This window comes from Ammospiza caudacuta, chromosome 3 (genome assembly GCF_027887145.1).
Source record: "Ammospiza caudacuta isolate bAmmCau1 chromosome 3, bAmmCau1.pri, whole genome shotgun sequence".
Lineage (NCBI taxonomy): Eukaryota > Metazoa > Chordata > Aves > Passeriformes > Passerellidae > Ammospiza > Ammospiza caudacuta.
This window is the reverse complement of record NC_080595.1, coordinates 7,059,726-7,084,470: the sequence shown is the minus strand read 5'-3', so window position 1 is coordinate 7,084,470 and position 24,745 is coordinate 7,059,726. Positions and strand designations below refer to the sequence as shown.

Genomic DNA, 24,745 nt, shown 5'->3' with positions numbered 1-24,745 from the left:
GGGGCTCGGGATAAACCGGGAAGCGGGCGGGATGCAGGGAAGCGCTCCGGGCAGCGGTGCGGCTGCCGAGGGGCTATAAGGACTAAACCGGGATAAGGCGGGATGCAGGGCAGCGGCTGCCGAGGGGCTGTAAGGGATAAACCAGGACAAGGCGGGATGCAGGGAAGCGGCTGCCGAGGGGCTATAAGGGATAAGGCGGGATGCGGTGAAGCGGCTGCCGAGGGGCTGTAAGGGATAAACCGGGATAGGGCGGGATGCGGCGCCGCGAGGGGCGGGCGGAGGGCGGGGAGGGGTCGGCGCGGGGGGCGCGCCTGGCGGCGGGAGCGCGCTCGGCGGCGGGAGCGGGAGCTGCGATCCCACCGGGGCACGGCCGCGCCGGCCATGGAGCCCTCGCCCAAGGACGGCGAGAGCGCGGCGGCCGCCGAGCCCGGGCGGGGCGGCGCGGCCCCGTCCAGCGGCGTGGTGGTGCAGGTCCGGGAGAAGAAGGGCCCCCTGCGCGCCGCCATCCCCTACATGCCCTTCCCCGTGGCCGTCATCTGCCTCTTCCTCAACACCTTCGTGCCGGGGCTGGGTAAGGATGTGCGGGAGGTACCGAGGGAGGGCGGCCGGGCTCGGGGTCTGTCTCTGCCCACCTGCGGCTGCTCGGGCTGCCGGAGGTGCCGGCGGCCGCAACTTTCCTTTTCCCAAAGGCACCGCGGGCAGGGATGGACGGACGCACGGAGGGATGGAGGCAGGAGCCCCTGCACCAAGTTTCGCGTCGGGCCAGGGCAGAGCCCTGCGGAGTCCCCAGGGATGCCAGCGGGCAAATCGCGTTTCCCTTGGGGGGAGCAGGGCTGGGGCAGCCGCCTGGTCCCGCTCGGCCGGGCACGGGCGGTCCCGGTTCCCGGGACAGATCGGACACATCGCCCGAGCCCCCCGAGCGGTGCGAAGGGATTCGGCTGCTCGGGCTCTCACGAACCGGGATTGCGGTCAGAGGAGCAAAGCTCACGGTGACCGCATCGCTCGCCAGCTAGAGATGAGCTTTCGGAGCCCCCCGTGCCGGGTTTTCTAAGGAGACTCGCTAGAAAATGTTAGAACCACTGTCCAGAGGAACTGGAGATTCAGTTTCCCAGCGTAAAGTCTCCAGTGTGCTCAGGTTCCTAAGATGTGGCTGCATCCTTTCTGTATTTCCTATTCCTACACACTAATTAGGAATTCCTTACTGCAAGAGCAGCTCAGAGTTTGAACACTATAAAAGCCCCTAGAATACAAGGCTAAACACAAACACTTGAGCTGAAATAAAAACAACCTCAATAATAAAAAAATCAAAACCAAACAATCCATGACTCATTAACCCTTACCTCAAGTCTCTCATGGTCCATTTCTGGCTGCTGTTTCTGCTACTGTGGCCACCACAGAAGCCCTCCTTATGATATGGGAGTATCCTCCAGCTAACCCTGCTTTTAAAGAGCTACTGTCTTCCTTTAATTGCTTCATGTGCTTCAGGTGGCTTCATTCTTTAACAAACCTGAAACTCTGAAAGTTCTGATTGAAGTACTATGCACAAAGTGTGGGTGGGATAGTGTGTGCCACACAGAGAAGCCATTGCTACTCCAGCGTGCTTGCTCTGAAGCCTGTGGATGTATTCCAGAGGAAAATTTGCTTCTTTTGCAATAGCTCTGAGTTTTCCTGTGGAAGGACTTGTGGAAGGTGTGTGTGCTTCCAGATGCAATCCACTGCACTCAGGTGCAGTTCTTCCACCTGAAGAACCTCGAGTGATGAATCAAAGACAATCTCTGGAGTTGAATTCTCCTATGGGGCTTTTTTTTAGGTTTCCTGGGGCTCAGTTTCCCGCTTTGGAGAGACAAGTTCAAAACCAGAGTTTTCAAAGATAGTGTTGTTTTCTGTTGACATTGAAGACACCACATCTTCACTGTGGACATACAGAAAAAAAAAAGCCTGACTTAACCACCCCTTTTTCCTTATCCAAATTATCTGACACTTCACAAAGCACACTAGAAAACCCTCTGCCCTTCATCCCAGAAGGACAGACCCCCATGAGACATCCTTATGTTGGAATTGGCTTGAAGTGTGGTTCTGTGGCTGGAGCTCTCCTCTGGGTGCTGCTGAGGGTAGCCAGTGCTATGCTCTCCCTCATGCAGAAGGTGCTTAGGAAAGAAGGAAGGAGAGCACATACCTTCAGGAAGGGATGGCTGAGTGTTCAGGGCTCACAATCCGTGCTGGTTGAAAGCTTGGGAGTTGAATCTGGACCGTGCAGCTGTGTTGGTTGTGTATCCACTGACAGGCTGGACCAGCACGAAACGGGGTTTAATTTTATTTTTAATTCTATTTGTTTTTTTAAAAAACAAACCAACAACCTCCTTTTAGGTGGTGTTTTTTTAAAATCTGTTTGCCCTTTGCTGCAGTGATTTCGGCGGTACCGTTCGCCGCTCTTTCTCCTGGTTCCCTGTTGCAAAAGTAGCAAACCAAACAAGCTACAGATGAAAAGGAATCCCTCCCTGTGGCATCCCCACAGCCTGGTGAAATGCAGTGTTTTGGACATGCATCCCAAGCTCAGTATGCAAAGCATGGCATTTAGTTTGTACATAAATGAACGGTTCTGTTAATGAAGCTGCTGATACCACGTGCATTTTGAGGGAAAATTTAGTGTGAGATGACACACCTGACTAAAATACAGCTATTTACAATCCCAGCCAAATCCTGTCATGTATCACATAGCCCACACAGGAGGGGAAACAGGAGGATCACGAATCTACTGCCAGGAATGTTCAAGGTAAAAAGAGATTTTCTGTCATTGTTGTGCTTCAGCCATCCCAATGAGCTGAGCAAGGCTTGTAAAACAGATAAGATTTGAGTGGTGTGAAGTGTTCACATCAAGGAGGGGAGCCTGTTCCCTGCAAAGTAAATGGCAACGTTCCCATCAGTTCTTGTAGCCCAGATTTATAACATGTTCAAGTGATGTTTCACAGGCTTGCTGTGTATTTCTGCCTGCTTAGCTGGAGAGTGTGACTGTGTTTAGGTGTTAATGGGAGTCCTCTGTTTCTCAGTCCCTAAATACATGGCATGTAGTTGTCATTTCAGTGTAGACTCTGCACTGCAATTGCAAAGAAGGGTCAGAGACCACTACAGTAGACAAGAAAATGGGCAACATTGAATAAATCAAGATTTCCACTGCTTGGAGATTGGTGCATTTGAGGTTTTCATTAGTGCCCTGTGCCTCAGAGCAGTGATATCCAAATTGAAATTGTACTCTAATGCAGGCTTCCAAATCTTTGGGCAGTCTCTCACCATCTGAAAGCTTCTTTTTTTTTAGTTAAATTACCTTTCCTCTGTTATGGAAGTCACCTTTGAGGGTGACATCTGAAAATTTGAAATATCTGTTTTATTTTTCCTTTGTGCTATTTATGTTTTGCAGTAGTACTCTATTTAGACAGTAGAAGTAACACTTTCTCTTTGTTTACAATCAGTTTATTATCTTCACTTGGTTAATATTCAGAGTTTTATGTAATAACCCAGAACTGCAGGTTTTAAGGTGCATTGTAAACTGGGCTTGAACTATTCATTCCACACATGCTACAAAAGATGTCGTTCGCAGGAATTTTTTCATACCTAGGGGATATGTTGACTTTTCTCTTGCCAAAACTTAAAATTTAGACCAAACACAGTGTAAAAAAAAATCTTGATTAGCCCATCTTGTAATCTCTTTTGCTGAATAGCCTTGAAATCACATATTCCTTCCAGTTGCTGTGATGGGTCACTTGGAAATGTTCTGGATGAGTTTCCTACTGTATTTGTAGGGAAGCCCCAATGAAGGCAGGAATGATGCTCCTGCCTCCATGTTCTCAGAAGGCTAATTTATTACTTTTTAATATTATACTAAAGAATACTATACTATACTAAAGAATACAGAAAAGATACTTACTCAATGCTAAAAAGATAATTATGAAAACTCGTGACTCTTTCCAGAGTCCCAACACAGCTTGGCCCCAATTGGCCAAAGAGTGAAAACAACTCACACCAGAATCCAATGAAACAATCACCTGTGGGTAAACAATCTCCAAACACATTCCACATGTGAGCACAACACAGGAGAAGCAAATGAGATAAGAATTGTTTTCCTTTTTCTCTGAGGCTCCTCAGCTTCCCAGGAGCAAAACCCTGGGCGAAGGGATTTTTCAGAGAATGTGAATGCCACAGGAAATGTTCTGGATCAGTTTCCCATGGCTCAGTGCCGTCTTTCTCATCTGTGCCTAACAGGGCTGTAGGGCTGAGGTGCAATGAAGGTGTCCCAAGCTCAGGCACATAAAAAGAGTGGGTAGGGAGAAGAGGGAAGAGTCAGTGGCTGCTGTAGCAAAAGCCATCGCGCCTTGGCTGCAGCCCTGCCTCAGGCATTGCAACCTCTGCTCTGGCTTGGCTTTCTGGAGCAGGCTCTGAGGCACCAAAGCATGCAGTGCTGAGCTCTGGAGGATGGGAGATGCAGCTGTCAGCAGAGCTGGGGGTGCCCAGTGCTGCCATTCCTCAGGATTGAGTGCTGCGTCCCTGGAGCCGTCCGCGCCATCCCGCAGATGGCAAACGGGAGAAGGGCTGGCCGTGCCCTTTAGCTGGCAGACTGTGTTCTCCTGGAGCTGAGTGTGCCAGTCAGCGTAGGAGGAGAGCTGGCTCCTTGTCATCATTCCCAGAGCTGATCCATGGGAATCTTGCCCTCCTTCCTCTCTGCTCTTCCTTCTCTCGACATCACGTGTGTGGGAGGGGGTAAACGAAGGGGGGGAACTTGAGGGAAATGTGAGAAGTGAGGGAAACGATCTGAAAGTCTGAGGTATTCTCCAAGATTAATCCCTCCTGTCAGGAAGGGGGTGGACTTTTGGATCCCAGCCCGTGTGATACGTGAAAAACTATTTTTATGCAGGGAGTAATTGAAATACGCAGCATAAAACGATGTTGGTGCAGGATAGGAGAGCAGCCACCCATGTGCCACCAAGTAGCCCATGGAGGGGTTCAGGAGTGCCAGCCTCTCACAGCAGCTACAGAATGAAGGGGTGATTCCCAGCACACTCAGCTTTTTGCTTCCAGGGCTGCACAGTGCAGCTCTCCTGTTCCTGGGTGTGTCAGTTCCATATCACAATTCTTCTGCCATCTGTTTATTCACTCCTGATAGAGTTCAAGCACTGCACCTTCAGCTGAGGGAATGTGGTTTTACCATTGGATTTATGGAAGCCAAGCATCTTCTCATCAGAAACCAAGGCTCTCCTGGGCAGAATGAGCTCTCCAAAGAGCTGAATAGAAGTACAAAACACAACACTCGAGAAAGGTGATGGGATAAGATCTGCATAAAATTACCAGTACTTGTTTTATTTTTGTGGTTGGAATGGTAAATAGATGCCTCGAGCAAACATCCATTGCCTTCGTTATTGAAAGAAAGAATTTCAAGGAAAAACCACATTTTCTTATCCACAGTAGAGCAAATAGTGCAATAAAGAAATTTGAGGCTTTCAGACATATAAAATCTCAAACTCCCTTTGGTATTTATGATCCTTTTAATTTTTGTTTTCTTTTAAACATACTAACCAAAGTATCTGTGTGATTTACAAGCTCATTTGTGGAAAACAAAGGTTTTCTCGAGTACTTGTGAACTTTACTGCTGCAGATTTTTAGCTAACATTGCCTTTCAGCCTGAGATGCTGGTAGTGTGCAGAAACAAGCTGTTTCTTCATGGGAGCATAATTAAACAAAGCAAACCTATTGCCAGTAGACTTCACTCGGTCAGGTTTTGTATTTTGCACTGAAAAGGCCAAGAAGTCCTTGATGGTGATTTGTGCTTGTGCAAGGTGGGAAATGAGACCTGCAATAAAATGTGTGCACCCAGGTTTTACTGCTCCATTACTGGTAGCAGGGGTATCAGCTGTAGATTATCCTCACAGTGAGGTAAAATTGGGCACAAGAACAGCTGAATCTGAGGTTTCTGCACCTGCAGGTCTTTGTTCTTTTCAGTATGTAGAAGGCCATTAAATTACTCTTTTATTTTATTTCCTTTTATTTTTACTGCAGAGGTTTAAGTAAGAAATATAATTCTATCACATAACTTACCTGGCAGATGGTATTGAGCAGTCATTCCACAATCTTATCACCACTGGGTAGTCTGGAATATTTTTGTTCCATGAAGTGCCTGGACCACCCAGACTGACAATCAATCCTGGAAACCTCAGAGAGGTTCACCGGTAATTAGTGATCTGAAGAAATGCCAAAGTGTTTCAACTTTGTAGCTGCTTGATTGAGACAGCTCCACCTAGTGTAACTGATCAGAAAAAAAGGGGGAAAAAAGGGAAAAAAAAGGTATTTTATCTGCTGAAGGACCTGACGTGACCACTCAGTTTAATCCAGTGTTGAACAGCACACTTTGCTGTATTTTAGACAGAAAGCTGCAGTGCCTTGTTCATGACCACAGCCTCAAGTCACACTCCAACCATTTAGAATTGTTCCTGTCCTTTGGTTAGTTTTTCCTCCTCCCTTGCTACAGTTGGTAGAAGTCAGCTGTTGAGCTGCACTTGCATTTGAAGTGACTTTTTGGTTCATTTTGCTGTCAAGCTGTGCACTCACCCAGTGCTGCAGCCTTGGAATTGCTGTCCGTGCCAGACCAGCTAAAATGCAAACAAGTTTCTCTGCCTCCCTCATGCCTTCTGTTTCCACCAAAATAGAAGACAAAAGAAATGGCCAGGGACATTTTTGTTCGGAGATTTTTGTCCAGTGCTGTTGTTGAAGCAGCTCTGTGGAGATATTAATTTCCTAATGAACACATAAGGAAGGAGACAGGGTTTGCTCAGCATCTTGTAATCTTGTTTGTCATTTAATGCAGTTTGGACTGATGTACTTGGAGATTAAGAGTGAAGGTGGGAGCAGACAGCAGAGAAGAACTGTTACATGGTCAAGTAAAACAGCTGAATTTTAAGGTGGATTCAAGGCTGTTCCAAACAAAGGGTATGATGTGGAGAGAAACAGAGAATCAAGTCCAGAAGGAGAAAAGTACATGTGCAGAGGTTCAGTGAGAAGGCAAAAGAACTGAAACTTCTTGCAGCAAGGGAGAAAACGAGTGAAAGGATTTGAAGATTAAAGTAACTTGGATGAAGAGAGTGCTTTTGATAGGTGAATTTTTCCTAGTCTGGATAGCAGGAAGGAAGTGAATTTTCTCCTGCTCTGAAACAGTGGGTGTTGGAGAGATTTAAAAGCCTGATGAAGCACCATTGCCTGCAGCAGCTCGCTGCCATTTAATCTCTCCACCATGAAAAGAACTTTGAGAGCTTCTGAACTGGTCAGGATCACAAAGAGAGGAGCAGAAAGCAGAAACCAGGTTCTTCAGGCTCTTTCCTACCCATGAAACTGCATGAAGGAGCCTGAACATAAATATATCTGCAGTGTCTGGCACAAAAGTGAATTTTAGAACCTGTCCCTAGTTTTGAATTGTCTGCAGAAAGAAGTGATTGGATGGTAAAGGGATTCTAAGAGTGTCCTAAGGTTTGTAATGAGATAAAGTCAGTCTGACATATGACATCCTTTCTCCTGTCTTAGGAATTTTCTTCATTGCAGAAATTCAAAGTGACACAGTGGCAGTCCCAGACAAACTTCGTTGTGGCACTGTGCAAAGATGCTGCTAAGACAGCTGTGCAAAGACAAAACAGAATAGATTATGTCATTTGGAATGAAATAATTATCATTAATAATTGTTATTAATGTTATTAATAACAATTATCACCTTGTCCAGCTGCCTGCCCAGGTCAGGGCTGATTAACATCAATATTAATAGTAATATTACCATTAATATTAATATCATTAAGGCCATTGTCCAAATGGCTTTTAAACACTGACAGGCTTAGGGCCCAGCCTCACACCAAAAAGAAAAGTTCCCATCATTGACCTTGCTTTAGAAACTGCAGGAAGGTGAAACCTGAGTTTCCCTGGTTCTGCTAAAGATAAGGAGTTTTTTTCATTAGGGGAAGCAGTTAATCCCTGTTCCCCTTCCCAGGGTTTTTGAGCATTTATGTTATCTAATGAAGACCAAAGTGAAGATACTGTAAGAACTTGAGGAAAAAAAAAAATCACATGCCATTCTATCTAGCTACATTTCATTTGTTGATTTCTGATATTATAAACTTAGGTTTCATTCTGTGGAGAGTCATGGAAAAAATAAATGGAACTCAAATATTTGATTTAAAAAACTCATTTCCACAGTTTGTTCTCTCTCCATCTCACCACTTAGAAGCTGCTCTCAACCCTCTTTCCTCCAGCAATGCAGACCTTGTAACAAAGGCAGTTCAAACTCAGTGTTTCCATTCCAAAGGAGTTACAGACCAAACAATTTCTCTCTAACTACTTGACAGCTCCTCAAAAGGCCCAGCAATGCAACCCCGACTCACACAATATTTGGTGTTTCCTTAGAACCTACTCCCCTGAGGCTCTTGATTAGATGAGAATATTTGCTTTCACGAAAAGAAAAGAATGTAACTCTTGTGGCTGTGGAGCAGGATTTGGAGATAATGATCCTGTCTCAAAAGAAAAAAAAAAGGAGATTGTGGGAAGAAAAATGAATTGCCTTTTTTTTTTTTCCCCAGTTCTCAGTTTTGGAGAATCTGAGTCATGATTTTTCAGCCTTGGAAAATGGCAATATTACTGAGCTTTTAAATTTTAAAAAGAGGATACATTAGTAACCAATTTACAGTTCTGCCCTATTAGACAAAACCATGGACATCCATGTCTTTGAGCACTGCATCATGAAATATAAATCCTTCAATATAAATTAGGTAGCTGATGAAAACTGATGGGCAATACACCAACTCAAATTAAGAATCCCAGTATAAACACACCCAAAGGATAGGCCTGGAGTGGATCACGGTCAAATCTTGTTAGAGGAAATGATGACTACCATCAATAGAGGAACTCTTGGAAGCATAATCACATTCTCTGCAGGGGTTCATCCTGTACTACATTTCCAACTTCAGAAATAATGCTTATATGTATAAATATACAAGGAATTGTGCAGGGGACCAAGGACATCTTTGGGAATGTGAATTTAAACATGACAGATCATTAGATCATTATCCAGCCTCTCACCAGGTTGCTGTTTGTCTGGCCTGAACTCCCAGCTAGCCACAAGCATTGGTGAATATCTACACAAAACTTAAAAATGCTTTGAAAATGGGGGTAATAATTTTGTTTCATTTGTTAAAACACAAACAAGTTTGTAAAGAATGCAAAAGGGCTAAATGGTTGAATCAATCTCATTATTGTGTTGGGGAGAAAAAATTCAATTGGACCAAATAAGAATGCTGCTTTAAAAAAGTGTTTGTACATTTTTACTAAGTGTTAGTGTTAATAAGCCTTTGAAGAACTGAGATTCATTGTAGACTAAGAAATAGATTATAATGAGCCACAAGTTCATTATGTTAAAAAAATCCAGTAATTTCACAAAGTATGAATCATGATTTTTTGGTGAAAATATTTACCTGAAATAAGCTAAATGATCACATTAATAGGGCACTGTCCATCAAAAACAGCTTTGCTAGTTTAAGTTTAAAATTTGTATTTATTTGCATGCATATCTATTACATATGCCACCATGGTGAAATGAGATCATGGCATTAAAGAAAAGTCTCCTGCAGGCAGAAACCCATTTGTTGTATCTCTTTAAGAGCATTCATGAAAGAATGGATTTCAGACTTCATAAATTGGTTTTGTTAATCTGCTATTTTTAAAATACTTGCAAGACCTCTTCTGTTGCCATGACAATTTGATTTCCATAAACATGATATTTTGGATGTGACTGTCCAACAGTGTATTTGCTGTGCTGTGTGGGGAAAGGAGATGGCACCACAGAAATTACAATGCAGAGAGGCCCACAGAGTCAGACCTCTCACTGAGAGTGGTCAGGACAAGTTCATTATAGTAAGAAAACATATCAAGTCATTAAAAAATATCAATTTATCAAGTTAAAATATCAAGGATCAAGTTATATGTATTTTTATTCCCTGTAAATTAGACTTTTTTTTTTCATATCTTCCTGTGAACACTGTTTTGTAGTGAGGAAACTTCAAGTTTCCACTGGAAATTGGTTCCAAGAACGTGAAGAGCAAATTCTGGCTAAAAGTATGGCTGGACCTTTTTGGGTCTACACACACAAAGCAGCTGTAAGGACACACAGCTCTCATTGCCCTGCAGCACTCTCTGGAATTGCTGTCTGAGTGGAAGGGGTTCCCAAAGGATTTAGGATGGTGAGAAAGGAATGGTCATCATTTCAGACACTTGTGAGGTGTAGCCAGAGGAAAATCCCTCCCTGGCTGAGGGATCAGCATGATTTGCCCATGTTCTCCTTCTGTCTTTTTGGAATTATTGCAACAAATCAGACCCCTTTCAAAACTCATTCGCAGCAGATGAGTTACTCAGTAATCCACTGAAAGACCTGGAATGTTTTTCCCAGTGTAGTTAGCCAATTTGATGAGTGTGGATTCTCTGGATTGGGCCATTAAATTACCTCTCTTGATTGTTTAATTATCAAAGCTTTGCCAAATCTTCCTGTCTGTAGAGCAAATCTGATAATGCCTTTTCTGCTGCATGTCTTTCTGCTTTGGCTCTGCATCCAACAAACTGATCAATGCCAGGGAAGGTTTAGCGAGTCTTTTTACAGAACAAGAACTAAACTTTTTTAAAAACAATATTTTAGACTCAGCATCACGGGATTTTTTTTTTCCCTCTCCTACTGAAATTTCATTGTGGCTGCAGGGAGCATGGTTTTACATGAAACAAGCTGGTTTCTTGTCTCGTGTAAAAGAGCAAAAAGAGCACAGGGACTACAATCATAGTCAGATGAGAGTGTAAAAACCATCTCTTGTTTTCTCTTTTACAAGTCAGAATGTAATTTTATACACTGGCTTGCATCTGAGTACTCATTTCACTCAGTCCCCCACACATACCACAGAAACAATGTGGAAGTGGAATGTCCTGCCCCCCTTAGATCACTCCCTCAGGTGATCTAGCTTGGTTCTTGTTTTTTTGGTCAGAAGGAAAACGTGGGGAGCAGATTTGAGTGCCTGGAGAGCCGACCCCTTCCGTGGCACATCCCACAGAGCATCCCTGTGCCTTTCCAGCCCCACTGCAGAGCTGGGGACAGCTGCACACGCACAGGGCAGAGCTTCAATCAAGCCAAAGGTGGGGAGAGCAGCATGGGGGCAACTCTGGGCTCAGCCAGTCTGTGGCACCAGCCCATCCTGACCCAAATAACTCAACAATGAGTGAGGGCTCATTGCCAAGCCTCAGCATTTCCATTCTGGATGGGAAATTCAAGGCAGTGCAGTTAAAAGTGGGATCTGTCTCCTTGTGCTGCGTGCAGCTGACACTTAGAAGAAGCCTGTGGTGGAGCTGGGGATGGATTTTATACTGAGCATATGTTCCTGGGAACCACTCTTGCTTGGTAATTACACAGGGAGCCCTTCTTCTCCCGAGGCTATGGTGATTAAATAGTAATAACCCACCCTTAGTTGTACTGACACAAAGAATAAAAGATTTCTGTTCTGTGTATTAACTAAAACATGGTGGTTTTGCTACAATACATGTGTGTCTGTGTTCTGGTCTCGTATCAGTGCTTTCAATCCCCCAGATGTTCTTTCAGTGCTCGTTTATTCATTTGGTGCCACGGCAGAGCTGCACAGAGAGGGTGTCCCCTCCCCAGGTGCTCTGTGGATTCCAGGTCACACTGCTTGGAACACCAGCCCACCACATGAACCAGGGCAGAACAGGTACAAAATGTTCCCACTGCAAGCTCAACTCCTTTCTCAGAGCTGAGAACCCACAACTTACAGAGCAACGTGGTGCTGAGCCTTAGAACTATTTTGTCTCACCCCTGCTCACCTCTTTGGCTCTAGTAACACTGAGCTAGAGGTTGCTCCTGTGAACAAGTATTATTTACTGTAAAGAAGCATTGCAGAGCTGAGCTCTTTGCCCTTTCAGCCTGGGAAGACTCTTCCCAAGTTGCAGTAACCAGCTGGACACTCACTAAGAATTGTATTTCCCAAATTAGCCAGCAGCCAAAGCCAAAAATCTGGTTTATGCTGCATCATAAAGTTTAATCTGCTTTCTCCCTTACAAATGTGGGTTTGTTTTAAATATTTATGACAATACATCACACGCTAGTAAATGTTCTTCAGTACATTTTGTAAAAGGAATGATACCTAAATGACAAAATAGCTTACTCCAGTGACTGTGATTTAAGTCTTTCCTGAGAAGTTCACTATTTACTGGTGTGAGAAGTGCCAAGCAGCTAATCAAGCAGTGTTTTCACAAAATCATAGCATCATTTAGGCTGAAAAAGACCTTTAAGATCATTGAGTCCAATCATTAACCCATCACAGCCACCCTTAAACAACATCCCCAAGTGCCATATCGGGATTATTTCAGTAGCATCATTATTTCAGCATCATTATTTCAGGAGCACTGTGAGGTGCAGAATACACTCAAGCCCTATAATGGACCAGAAGGGAATGATATGATATGATTATGATATGTAAGAAAAGTGTATTTCATACACTTAATACTATCTGTAATCTGAGTGGAGAGTTCAGGGGAAACATCCAGATTGTCCAGGAAGCCAGTGGCAAAACTGCTGAGAGAATTTACACAGATTTCTTGCAATTCAGCACCTCAAATAGTGCAGCTACACTTTAGTTCCATTAATCTCTTCCAGGAAAACTGTTATTAATGAACTACTTCCATCACTCTCGGACTTGGTGTGTTCATTGAGAGGAGGGGTGTCTGTGCTGAATGAAAACAGTGAATAGGCAGGGTGGACAAAGCAGTTTTTAGTTTGGATGTGCTGGTTACTCCCTCCCATGTTTCTATGATCTGCTTTATGCCTGTGAGAGCCACAAACTCTCCTGCACACACATGAGGGGCTTCAGCATGTTTTAGTCAGTATATGGCAAAAGAAAACCCACACCAAAATCCAAAGCCAGGCAAGCACAGATGAGCACAAGTGCTCTTGCAAGAGCACTGATTTATACTGTGCTTTGTAGTTTAGTATTAACCAATATTTGCAGTAAGGAGGCTCTGTGTTCCTTCCACAATTGTGCACAAAATGGGTCCTTACTTTAAATGATACTATTTTAAAATATATTATTTATGCAGCTATGTAGGTGACCATGGCACTGTAGAGACAATGGAAAAAGAAAAGGTCCTCTCCCAGAAGACTGTGTGATAGGAATGTAACCTCAAGAGTCAGATCCAAGTTAAAAGAAGTCCTAATAAAAACACACAATACAGTGTAATGAAAAGGAAAACATTTTCTTGAGTTGTATGTTTAAAGACAGAGTTTTAAAGGCACAGTTGGGACTTGTTTCTTAGCAACAGGGCTCATCTGAGCCCTGCAAACAATGTCATGTTGGAAAAAGATACCCTCCAGAACAAAAGCAAAATGAAAAGAGCTAGAAACATCAAATTTAGATGCCTTTCTGCTGTTGCAAGAGCATTTAATCAGCATTGCAAAGTCTTCAGGCAACAACAAGGTCAATTTGATAAACTGTAATGATCAGAACAAAGAACTCCTCTTTACTTCTCCTCATTAACAGGGATGAGCAGTAAAAATATTATTTAAAAATAGGTGCATGGGTATTACCATAAAGCAGAGTTTAGGTTCTGCCATCCTCCTGTAGCCATAGTAACAGGGCTGTTTTCTGCACTGAGGGCACAGGAGTCCTGCAGAACAAACTCCTGGCCCTGGTGTGCCTCGCTCTGTCAGCACCAGGAGTTTCAGAGGAAGATCTGTAGTGCACACAGTAAAATCCTACTGGCCTGGAGGAAGAGCTCCTCCTAAAGGAGCTGATTAGCTGGCTGATACATCAGAGCAGGAGAATTTTTATTAGTAAAATTTAATCCAAACAGATTAATGGCAAAGGTACTTATTGGGCAGATGAGATGGGGTTCATGTAGCCTGTGCACCTGCGTTGGTTGCCTTGATGAAGTGAGAGGAGGAATGAGGCACTATCAGCATGTGACTCATCTCTTTAAACTAGGTTAAGTCAATCACACCCTCTGGGGGCCTCCATCTCTTTTTATTTATTTATTTTTTTTTTGCCTCCAGAGGGTAAGTGGCTCAGATCAAGATACCTCCCTTGCAGATATCAGAAGTTAGGTCAGATAAAAGCTACCCATTATCTGGTTTGCAAAATCAGGCATCTACTTCAATAGATTCAGAACACTTCAGAGATTGCCCACACATCTTTCTGGATCTCATCTCATCCTTACAAGAACTGAAATAGTTCTGACCTCAGTGCTGTCTCCCAATGCATTCACACCTGCTGTGTCTCATGGAATTGGTGCATTCCTGAAACTCAGACCTCCTCTCTTTCTTATGAGTGCTCAACACAAAACCCTGTAATTTCTCTAATTTCCATCATGACAGAGTGCAGCTCTTAGGTAGCTCTTTCCCAAAGTGTGTGCTATTGAGAGGGAGGGGGACACATCTGTGAGAACATCCCAGAGAGATGTGCATGGAGAATCCATGCTGGAACAGGAACTCCTGGCAGGAGTGGAGCTTGTGGAGAGCTCCTGCTGGGGCAGATTTCCCCCAAAGTTTGTGCTAGGGCACAATTTCCCCCAGTTGCGGAACAACTGGCTGAACCAGAGCAGGGGAAAGCATCAAAAGGAAAGAGTGGCAGAGGGGAACTTTATGAACTGACCACAAATCCTCTGTCACTCCCTCATCCATCCTGCACTGTCCAGAGTGGGGCTGAGGAAGAGAAATAAGGAATGAAAGAGTGAAGTGAAGTGAAAGGTGAGGAAAAACTCTATCTGGGAGTGGAGGGAAAATTAAGGGGCAAGGGGCATGTTTTGTTTCTCATTATCCAAACTTATTTTAATTGGCAACAAATTGGTTTTCCCCAAGTGCAGTCTGTTTCACCTTTGACAATAATTGGTGAGTGATCCTGCTGTCCTTTATCTTGACCCACAAACTTTTTTAGTCTTATTTTTCCCCTCTGGCCTTTGGAAGGGAAGGGGAGTGAGAGGCTGGGTGGGTGTGTGGCAGCGAGCCATGGGCAGCCACCACAGCACATCACCAATTCCTGTCCTGCTCTGTCACCATCACATTTTCTGAAAAAATCCCTTCACCAGGATTCTTCTCCTGGGAAGCTGAGAAGCCTCAGAGAAAAGGAAAACAATAATTATCTGATTTGATTCTCCTGGGTTTTGCTGCTTTGGAATGTGTTTGGAGATTGTTTACCCACAGGTGATTGTTTCATTGGTTTCTGCTGTGAATTGTTTTGGCTCTTTGGCCAGTTGGCACCAAGCTGTGTCAGACTCCGGAGAGAGTAATGAGTTTTCATTATTACCTTTTAGCCTTCTGTAAGTACCCTTTCTGTATTCTTTAGTACTGCTTCAGTATAGCATTCTTAAATATAATATAGATCATAAAATAATAAATTAGCCTTCTAAGAACATGGAGTCAGATTCATCATTCTTTCCTTCCAATGATGGAGGTCTCAGAAAACACCACACTGCTCTCCTTGGCATCCCCCCTCAGCCCAGCCTGCAAATCCTGAGGGCTTTGCTGGCCCTGGAACACCTTGAGCACGTGTTCTTTCAGCTCTGCTCATGGTGATGTTTAGATCCCTTCCTTGGGGGATGTGCTGGGTGCTCACAATGTTCCTTTCCTTCATGCATTATCTAAGGGATGGAAAACAAGAGGGGTCCTTGCATGCTCTGTATCAGCATCACTGAGAGCTGCTCAGTTTACCAGTGGGGCTGACAGGTGATCCCAGGGGACTCTTGAGAATTGGCTACTGCCTCTCCTCACTTCACCCCAGCCAGCCAGGATGGTGCCTGGCTCTAATCCCAGCGTGGGATCACTGATGTAGAAACATTTCCCTTCTCACTCTTCTGACTCCTGGGACACTGACCCATCCATTGATTGTGGCAATTCTACCAACAGTGCTTGTCCCTTGATCTTGGCTGGAGATGACAGCACCTCACATCAAGAAAAAGCTGAGAAAACCATCCAAAAACTCAGCGCAAAGCCATGGTTAAAGCCAAGTTTAATTTAGGACAGCTCTGGAAAGACTTTGCACAAAACTTGCTGGGACACAGAGAAATGTTCCCTTCTGTTGACTCTGATACAATTTATTGCCTATCCTAAGAAGAGATTAATTGCCTGGCCACTGTTTCTCTTCAGCCTATGAAGTTCTGATAAAGCTGCACAGCATAAACACTTGACAGAACACTATTGGATCAGTTCTGATCTCCTCAAGTCATAAAAATCCTCATGAGATGTCATTAGAATTGCTAAAGCAGGAAGAAGTATCACAGCATGGGAAAGACATTTCAGATGAACATTCCTTAATATCCTATAATGCTTATTTTGTGGTCCATACTTGTAATTTTGATCTATATATTTCATTATAGCCAAAACCCATGGAGGGCAGCAAGGCTTAAACAGGAAAGCCAGAATTTGATTGAGCAACCTGATGGCTCCTTCACTATGGCCTGAGGCATGGTTTAGCCTGGAATTCCTTGATTTCAGTAGGAATTTGGTGCCAAAGTGTTTTCAAAGGTCCATGATCTAGTTTCTCTGCCTTCCTTCTATCATTCTACAACAAAAGGAAGAGAATGCTGCTGTGTGTAATTACACAGACATACACTGGGGTATCATTATAACTTATGAGATGCTAAAATAAAGGGAACTAAGTGAAGTGCTGCTCTTGGTCAGTATGGACATTATGAGAGAAGAGACAGTATGTTTAAAACAGAATAAGTAGAAAAATAGATGCAGTTACTTGCATATGTTAAAAAACATTTTTGAAGGATTATAAATAGTTTAGGGCCAGACGTTTGAGAAGGGTAAGAATTATGTTTGTGCTCTCTCCCTGCTGAGCAGTTTGGCTCAGCTGTTAATTTCCACTAACAGGAAAATAAAAACCACTTTTCTGATAGACTTGTATTGTAGACTTGTATATAGCCTTAATGCCAGATCCAGAAATGGGATATTTCCCATGGATCCCATGGATGGTGCACACTGTGCCTGCCTTGTATGATTTGTCACTTGTCTGGGAATGATGGGGCTGAACTTCCCCACAGATCCACACAGGTTCTGCCTTGTGCAGCCAGCCAACATGTCAGCAAGTGCACCTGCCCCTTCTCCAGGTACTCCTTTCTTCCTCAAGGTAGTCTAAAATTCAGGGAATTATCGTAAATGCAGGGCCACAGATGAAGGAATGATGAGGAGGACTCCATCTTGTCAGAAGGCTAATTTATTACTTTATAATACTATATTATATTAAGGAATACTATACTAAAATGATACTAAAGAATACAGAAAAGATACCTACTGAATGCTAAAAAGATAATAATGAAAACTCGTTACTCTCTTCAGAGTCCCAACACAGCTGGCCAAAGAGTGAAAACAACTCACACCAGAATCCAATTAAACAATCACCTGTGGGTAAACAATCTCCAAACACATTCCAAAGGAGCAAAACCCAGGAGAATCAAATCAGATAAGAATTGTTTTCCTTTTTCTCTGAGGCTTCTCAGCTTCCCAGGAGAAAAATCCTGGGCAAGGGGATTTTTTCAGAGAATGTGAATGCCACAGGGAATTTCCTACCCCACCAGTGGTACTTGCACCTCTGTATTGTCCTTTTCTTTGATCTTTCTTCTGTATTTTTACCAATATTAGCTCAAAGAGTACCAAGGGGAATTAATCACAATTTTCACTCCATCCAGTCCTCCTCCCACCACAAAGGTGAATTTCTAAAAAGCTCTTTAGTTCTAAAAAGAACTAAAAAGTTCTAGTTTCTTGCAGGGGAGCACAGCAGGAGTTTCCAGGGGAGCACTGCAGCCTTGAGCTCCCTGTGGCTTCATGAAGAACACATTTAGGTTGGTCTGCTCCACCTACATCCCAGACCCACCCATGATCACAATTTTGTCCAGTCACAAGTGTCGCAGACATCTTTTATGGAAAATCCTTTCCTTAGGATTTTTCCACCTGAGAAGCTGAGAGGCCTCAGGAACAAAATGCAAACATTGATTATCTGCTGCTGTGGAATGCAACAGGTGCATCTGTGATTGGCCCATGTTGGATGTTTGCAATTAATGGCCAATCACAGTCAGCTGGCTTGGACAGAGAGCTGAGCCACAAACCTTTGTTATCATTCTTTCCTATTCTATTCTTAGCTGGCCTTCTGAGGAAACCTTTTCTTCTATTCTTTTAGTATAGTTTTAATTTAATATATATCATAAAATAATAAATCAAACCTTCTGAAGCATGGAGTCAGATCCTCGTCTCTTCCCTGATCCTAAGACCCCTCTGAGTACGGTCACACACAAGCTGCTGTTCCAATCCATCTCCAAGAAAAGGAGTAAGATGCAGCTGCTCTGTGATGTGCTCCTAGTGCATCAGTGTCTTTGGATTTTTCATGGGACAGACACTTTTCTCTGAAAAATACTAATTGTAAAATTTAAGATAATTTTTCATGAGCACATCTGGTTAAACAAATGCTCCTTTGAATGACAATAACAGGCCTCTGCTATCAGATTGTTCTGTGTAGCACAGCTAAAAATACATGCTTTTTTTTTTTTCAGTGCAGACAAGGCACAATAAAAGATGGCAGAATATCTCTGATGTGTCAGATTGCTGCTTTTCTACAGGACTGTACTAGAAATCTCATTTTGTAAAATGTGAGAGAAGAAAAAGTGCTACGCTTTTAATCACTAAAATTAAAAGAAAAATGAATTATTTTAGCTAGAAAGGTGGGGTAATTTGATGCTTAAGTGTAGGAAGTTATAATGACTGTAGAAATACACTTCAGACACCTGTAGGGATTAACAGAGAAGAGTAAGGAATCCCTAAGTAGGAGGAGAACATCGAGGTGTGTAGCAGCTTTCAGTGGTCTGTGCTTTCAGAGCACACAGGAGCCCAAGCTTTGAGGAGTGGTGTGGCAAGGAGCACTATGACTGAATTTTGGGCAGGAGAAAGTTTTGCTGCCTGATTTTTGGTGGTCAGAACTGCAGGTACCTACATGTGCAAGAAAAGCATATATAAATAAAAATAAAATGATACCGCAGTGGTTTAACTGATGCAGCCTTTCTAGATTCCTAATACAGATTGGGACATGGGTTAACTACAGAAATAAATTGTTACAGAAGTTATCTTGTGTCACACAGGATCTAGCACAAATCCCTAATTCAAGGTAGGGCATTTGTGTTGCAGGATGTCTGTAAATGAAAACAGTGACAGGTTTTCACCAGCTCTGAAAGCCAAGCCTTAGAGGGAAAAGCATTTGTTGTGGCATGTGAAAGGGAACTCTGGCTGGGGAGTAGGTGAATATAAGGAAGGGGAAAAAATTAATTTTATGAGAGAGAGGGAAAAGAAATAGAAGTTGGAGCAACCTGTCTACATGGGGAAAGAAGAAGGAGGAATTAAATACATCATTATCCTCCTTTTCTACTTCCTTGCAAGCCAGATTGTTGGAAAGGTGGTTGGTGGTGTCATCAGTAAGAAACATCCACTGTGCAAAGAAATTGAGTTTGACTTTGCCATCTTCATTAAGAGGAGAGGATGTCCAAGCAGACTGTGGTGTTTGTGAGGGTACCCAGGACGAGGTGAGAGATGAGAATCTGACTCCAAGTTCTCAGAAGGCTGATTTATTATTTTATGATATTATATTATATTAAAGAATGCTACACTAAAACTATACTATAGAAAGAGAAAGGATACATCAGAAAGCTTCACAAGAACGAATAATAATAATAAAACCCCATGACTGACTCAGAGAGTCCAACACTGCTGATGATGATTGGTCATTGATTAAAAACAATTCACAGGGAACCAAACACTCACCTGTTGGTAAACAATGTCCAAGCCACATTCCAAAGCAGCAAATACAGGAGCAGCAATCAGATAATTATTGTTTTCATTCCTCTCTGAGGCTTCTCAGCTTCCCAGAAGAAAATCCTGGGCAAAGAGGATTTTTCAGAAAATATCATGGTGACAAGAGACCACAAGGAGTGGGCAGGATATGGGAGAAGTGTCCCAAAGAAATGCAGGAGTTGAGTCACTGGCAAAGCACTGGAGATGGCACACAAAGTCTTGTGTGCAGGTGAAGTTTAAAGGGGGCAGGAAATGGAGGGAGCAGAGAAAGGGGATTGCAGAGGCTGAGTCAGTGCCTCTGTGAAATGGGAAGAGAAGGATGGCAGCAGAGAGTGAGAGATGCTGAGGACATGGCTGGAGACAGAAGGGAGGCAGAAAGCAGATGCCAGAGAGCCCTGGTGCAGGCCAGAGCTAGGAACAGAAACGTGGAGCACAGGTCCTGACATACCTCCACACTCTCTGCAGACCTCTGTTCCAGCAGAGAGGACAGAAACCTCATTTGTGAGAGAAGGGAAGTTTAGGAAATGTTGCAGCATTTCCAAGACAAAGCAAGGGAGGAAGGAAGTTGGTGAGCGGAGCTGGAGCGACAAGTGAAGCTGCATGACTGACGCAACTCTGCTGAGGCAGGAGATTCTAAGAAACCTTTTTCTACAGCAGGGTAGAGTGCAGACCTCCCCTTAGCTTCAGCTGTGCAGTGCCATAAACTGAATTGATGTTGTGGTGTGAATGCTGATACAGTGAGTCCAGGTGGGGTAATGAGCTGGAACCACAGCTGCCATTAAAGCTGGAGAGTCCCAGGAGCTGGATAATGAATCTCACAGCTGTACAGCTGCTGGGCACAAGGCAAGCCCAAAGAACATGCCATGACCAGCAGGAGCCAGCTGGGGAGTAAGGAGAGCAACACCATCTGCTGAGCAGAGCCTGCTCCTCACACAGCTCAACAGACTGGCTAAAAAGTTAGGAGAGAACATGTATGCACATAGAATCCATTTTCTAGAATTTCTAATTCTGCTTAAGGATGTATCCATGCTCTCCATGTTTGAATTTATCAGCCTCACACCGAGCAGCAGGTGGACGCTCTTTGCCATGGACTGTGACTATTATTTAAAAGTCCTGTCTTTCTGCCGTTTGCACTTCAGAACTGCTGCCAAGATCAGGTCAGGTCCTGGTGAGCCAAATTAATCCCTGGTGTAACTCTGGCAGTCAGTGGATTTGTGTCAGGGGTGAATCTGGGTCCAATACAGAAGTATTTTTTGGCAGAAGGAAAAGTAAAACAACAGAGGAATGAATAAAGCTTAGATGGATGGTCCCTCAGCTGTGCGTGGCCTTCTTGAAAGTGTTTTCTCTCTATGCTCACTCCTCTTTCCAAGGAAATGCATTCCTCTGGTTCAGAGGGCTGAACTGGGAGAGCCATGCAAGGTGCAAAAGGCAGTCCTTGGTGAGGGGGATGTTATGAAGGTTTTTGAGCTGCTGCAGGGAGCCACAGCACCCAATTCCCAAGAAAATATGGGAGGAGGAGCTTTGGGGATAGTCAGGAACTGCAGAAAGAGCTCTTTGGCCCAGGGAGAATCTTGTGGGGTGCAAACACTGCTGTAGTGGTGTTCACAGGGCTCCCAGGGCAAGGGAAGAGATGAGAATCTTGACTCCATGTTTCAGAAGGCTGATTTAATATTTTATGATATATATTATATTAAAAGAAAATGATATATTAAAACTATACTAAAGAATAGAAAAAAGGATTTCATCAGAAGGCTTGAAAGGAATAGAAAGGAATGGAATGATAAAAAAATCTTGTGACTGATCAGAGTCCAAGGCAGCTGGACTGTGATTGGCCATTAATTAGAAACAACCACATGAGACCAATCACAGATGCACCTGTTGCATTCCACAGCAGCAGATAATTATTGTTTACATTTTGTTCCTGAGGCCTCTCAGATTCTCAGGAGAAAAGATCCTAACAAAAGGATTTTTCATAAAATATGTCTGTTACGCACTGCTTTCTACTTGAAACCTGGCCCTGGCTGGCACTCAAGTGGCAAATGTGAATTCCCTTTCCTCAGCAGGACTGGTACTCCCCCAAAATCATCCTTGCTCAGAAAACACAATGGAAAATTGACCCTAGTGAATTCCAGTCAGCCAAACTGGGGGGATGTACAGAAGCAGAGAAATGGCACCTTTGCTCAGATTGAGAAGTCTTGCATTGCAATGTCAGTATGAGGTGCTGTGGTTGGTCTGCTGCCCCCAGTGTGACTTCTGGAAAGGACATTTAAAAGTCTTTTAACAGTGAGAGAAGTGCTTCCAGCAGTCCTGCACAGGAGTGTTGAACCATGATACCATTGTGCCCAACCTCATTGTAACCTGTTCCAGGTCAGAATTAAAAAAAAAAAAAAAAAAAAAAAAGAAGAGGTGGGATGTAACCATGTTAATTTCGAGTTTCTCTGTATAACCCTTTTTCCTGGTACATCTCACTCCATATAAATCTCCTCTAGCCTCCAGCAAATGAGATTCTTGAGTCATTGTACATAGAGGCATTACTTTTTGTATTTTACTCAAAAGCATTCTGTGCTCTGTTGTGATGTTGGGAGCTCAGTTCTTTGTGACATCTACAAAAAAATACACATTTATTTTTACCTAGTGCTGACCAGCAGCTAGTTGGCAGATATTGGAAAGTATTTGGTAAAGGGAAAGTCAGTCCTTGGACAGAAATAGGTGCAAATCAAGTGCTATTTGCTGCAAACTGGGAACACAAGACCTCCGAGTGATGGGAGGAGCAGGGAATTCAGATGAAAAGACCACATATAAAAACCTCACAAGCACATTTACAGGGCTGTGCCTCTGCAGGCCTTGCTGGACACATCCAGATGGCCAAGAAGCATTAAGTGTTTGTGGATAACCTGGCATTTGAACACAAGTACTCATCTGTGTTTGTGACCTGCACAGCTCAGCTCTGGCATTTCCTTTAGCTTTGCTCTCAGACAGAAGAGGACCAGTCCCTGCAGAAATTATGATTTTATCCAAGTAAGTATTTCTTCTCAAGAAGGACAGCACTTCTGCAGAAAGCAGTATTTGCATCTCCCCCCAGAGGCTGCCTGAGCTGTTTGACAGGAGCATGCACAGCTTGAGGCTCACCTGTTTTGGTGTGATCAGCAACTCACAAGCAAGTTTTCTGATTGATTGCTCTGAGAGTAATTGCACTTGACATTTTAGAACCAGAGCAGCTTTTCAAAAATAGATTGAGAAATCAAGAAGGGGCCTGTGTTCAAGGGCTGTCGGACATGTGGTGGCAGAAGGACACAGCTCTGGGGAAGAGAAACCAGGGAGATCAGCCAAGCTTTGTGTGGAGTAAAGTTACTGAAATACCATGGAATAGCTGGGACTGGAAGAGGTTTCTGGGGGTCACTTAGTCCTTCCTCCAAGGGGGTTAAAGCAGAGCAGGTTGCTCAGGTCCTCCTCCACAGCATCACAGGACACCTGCTGCTGCTGACAAATGCACCAGCCTCCATAACATCCACCTTTTCTCCATCCTAATCAGAAATCTTCCTTTTAGAAAACTGTTCTGTCTGGGCTGGATTCATTTGTCTTGGCTGGTGCTCATATCACAGAATCTGTGGAGTCAGGGGTCACTCCAGCTTGCACTGTTTATGGAGCCTGGGCTGGGGTGATGTCAGGCACAAGGTAGCACAGCTCATTTCCATCCTGCCAGAATAGATTTGCTTGTGTTGGCCTGCATGGGGCCTTTCCAAGGGGAGCCAAAATGGCTGGGGAAGACTCCAGAGCTCATCCACAGGAGAATTACAGCACCCTCAGCAAGGAGGCTGTGCGTTGCTGCAGCTCTGCTCTGAGTGGATCCTTGTCCTCCACACCCCACACTGCTCTTCTGCAGATCCCATCAGGTTCAGTCAGGGGTGATCATAGCCACCATGCTGGTCAGGGATGGCAATGTGGGAAATTCCAGTTAAAAGGGATGGAAAAGCTGCAGGTGTTGTTGAAAATGCTCCCTAATGGTTTTGCTGAATAGGATAAAACCTCTTGATATTCTCAGCCAAGTAACCGACCATGAAATGAGATTTTTGTTTGTAAAGTGTCTGAATCACCTGAAGGTACCAAAGCCAAACTTAGAGTGTAAAGCAACATCTCCTAAATATATTGGATGCTATGTACATCAGCAAAACAGCAATGGCTTTAGTAGGTGAAGTGCTTTACCTTTCATCTAAGAGTAGTGGTTTTATGAAAAGTGTCCTTTAAAAGCAAGACTTGGTCACTATTTGACTAATGGCAGCACTGAATAGAACAACAAGGATATAGCCCCATCAGGCTAGACAGTAAATTTCCTGACAGACTCTCTAAATTAACACCTGAATAATGTTACTTTGGCATTATAAGAATCAGGTTATAGCATCAGAATTACTTAGCAAGCAGCTGTAAATCCAGGATGGAGTCCTGGTCCCACAGATCATATTCCAGATTCCTGGGTACAGCACCACACCACTTAGCTACAGAGTGCAATTCTCTTATGTCCTGTTTGTCCCTGCTTGAGACACTATGGCTCATAAAATGTGTGCACTGAGTTTTCTGGATTAAGAAAGAAAGATGAAAGGATGTTTTTGTTATCTCCTGCACACTTATCACTGCAAATCTCTGAACATTTATGTCAGCTTTGTTTTACATTCCTCTAGTCCTTAAAAGATAGCTGGTACTTTGAGATGATTTTGGAGGCTGATGCAATTTATTACACTGCCATTTCAGCTGCCTTGTTCAGTAGAATAACCTCTAATTGCTCTGCATCCCCATCTAAGTTTCTAATAAGATTAATTCTGTCTTGTGTCTTGCTAGTCCCTAATTAACATGATT

The 24,745-nt window shown here is 43.6% G+C and overlaps 1 protein-coding gene across 2 annotated transcripts in view; it reads left to right on the top strand.

Moving 5' to 3' along the window:
* Nucleotides 1–361: 361 nt before the first annotated feature.
* The window catches only part of STUM (stum, mechanosensory transduction mediator homolog), a 48,299-nt gene continuing 23,915 nt past the window's right edge, over nucleotides 362–24,745 (top strand). For both annotated transcript variants that reach the window (XM_058802414.1, XM_058802415.1), the window contains exon 1: nucleotides 362–571. In XM_058802414.1, coding sequence (XP_058658397.1) covers nucleotides 382–571 — 190 coding nt within the window. In that variant the 5' untranslated portion in view covers nucleotides 362–381. The remainder of the gene's footprint in view (nucleotides 572–24,745) is intronic.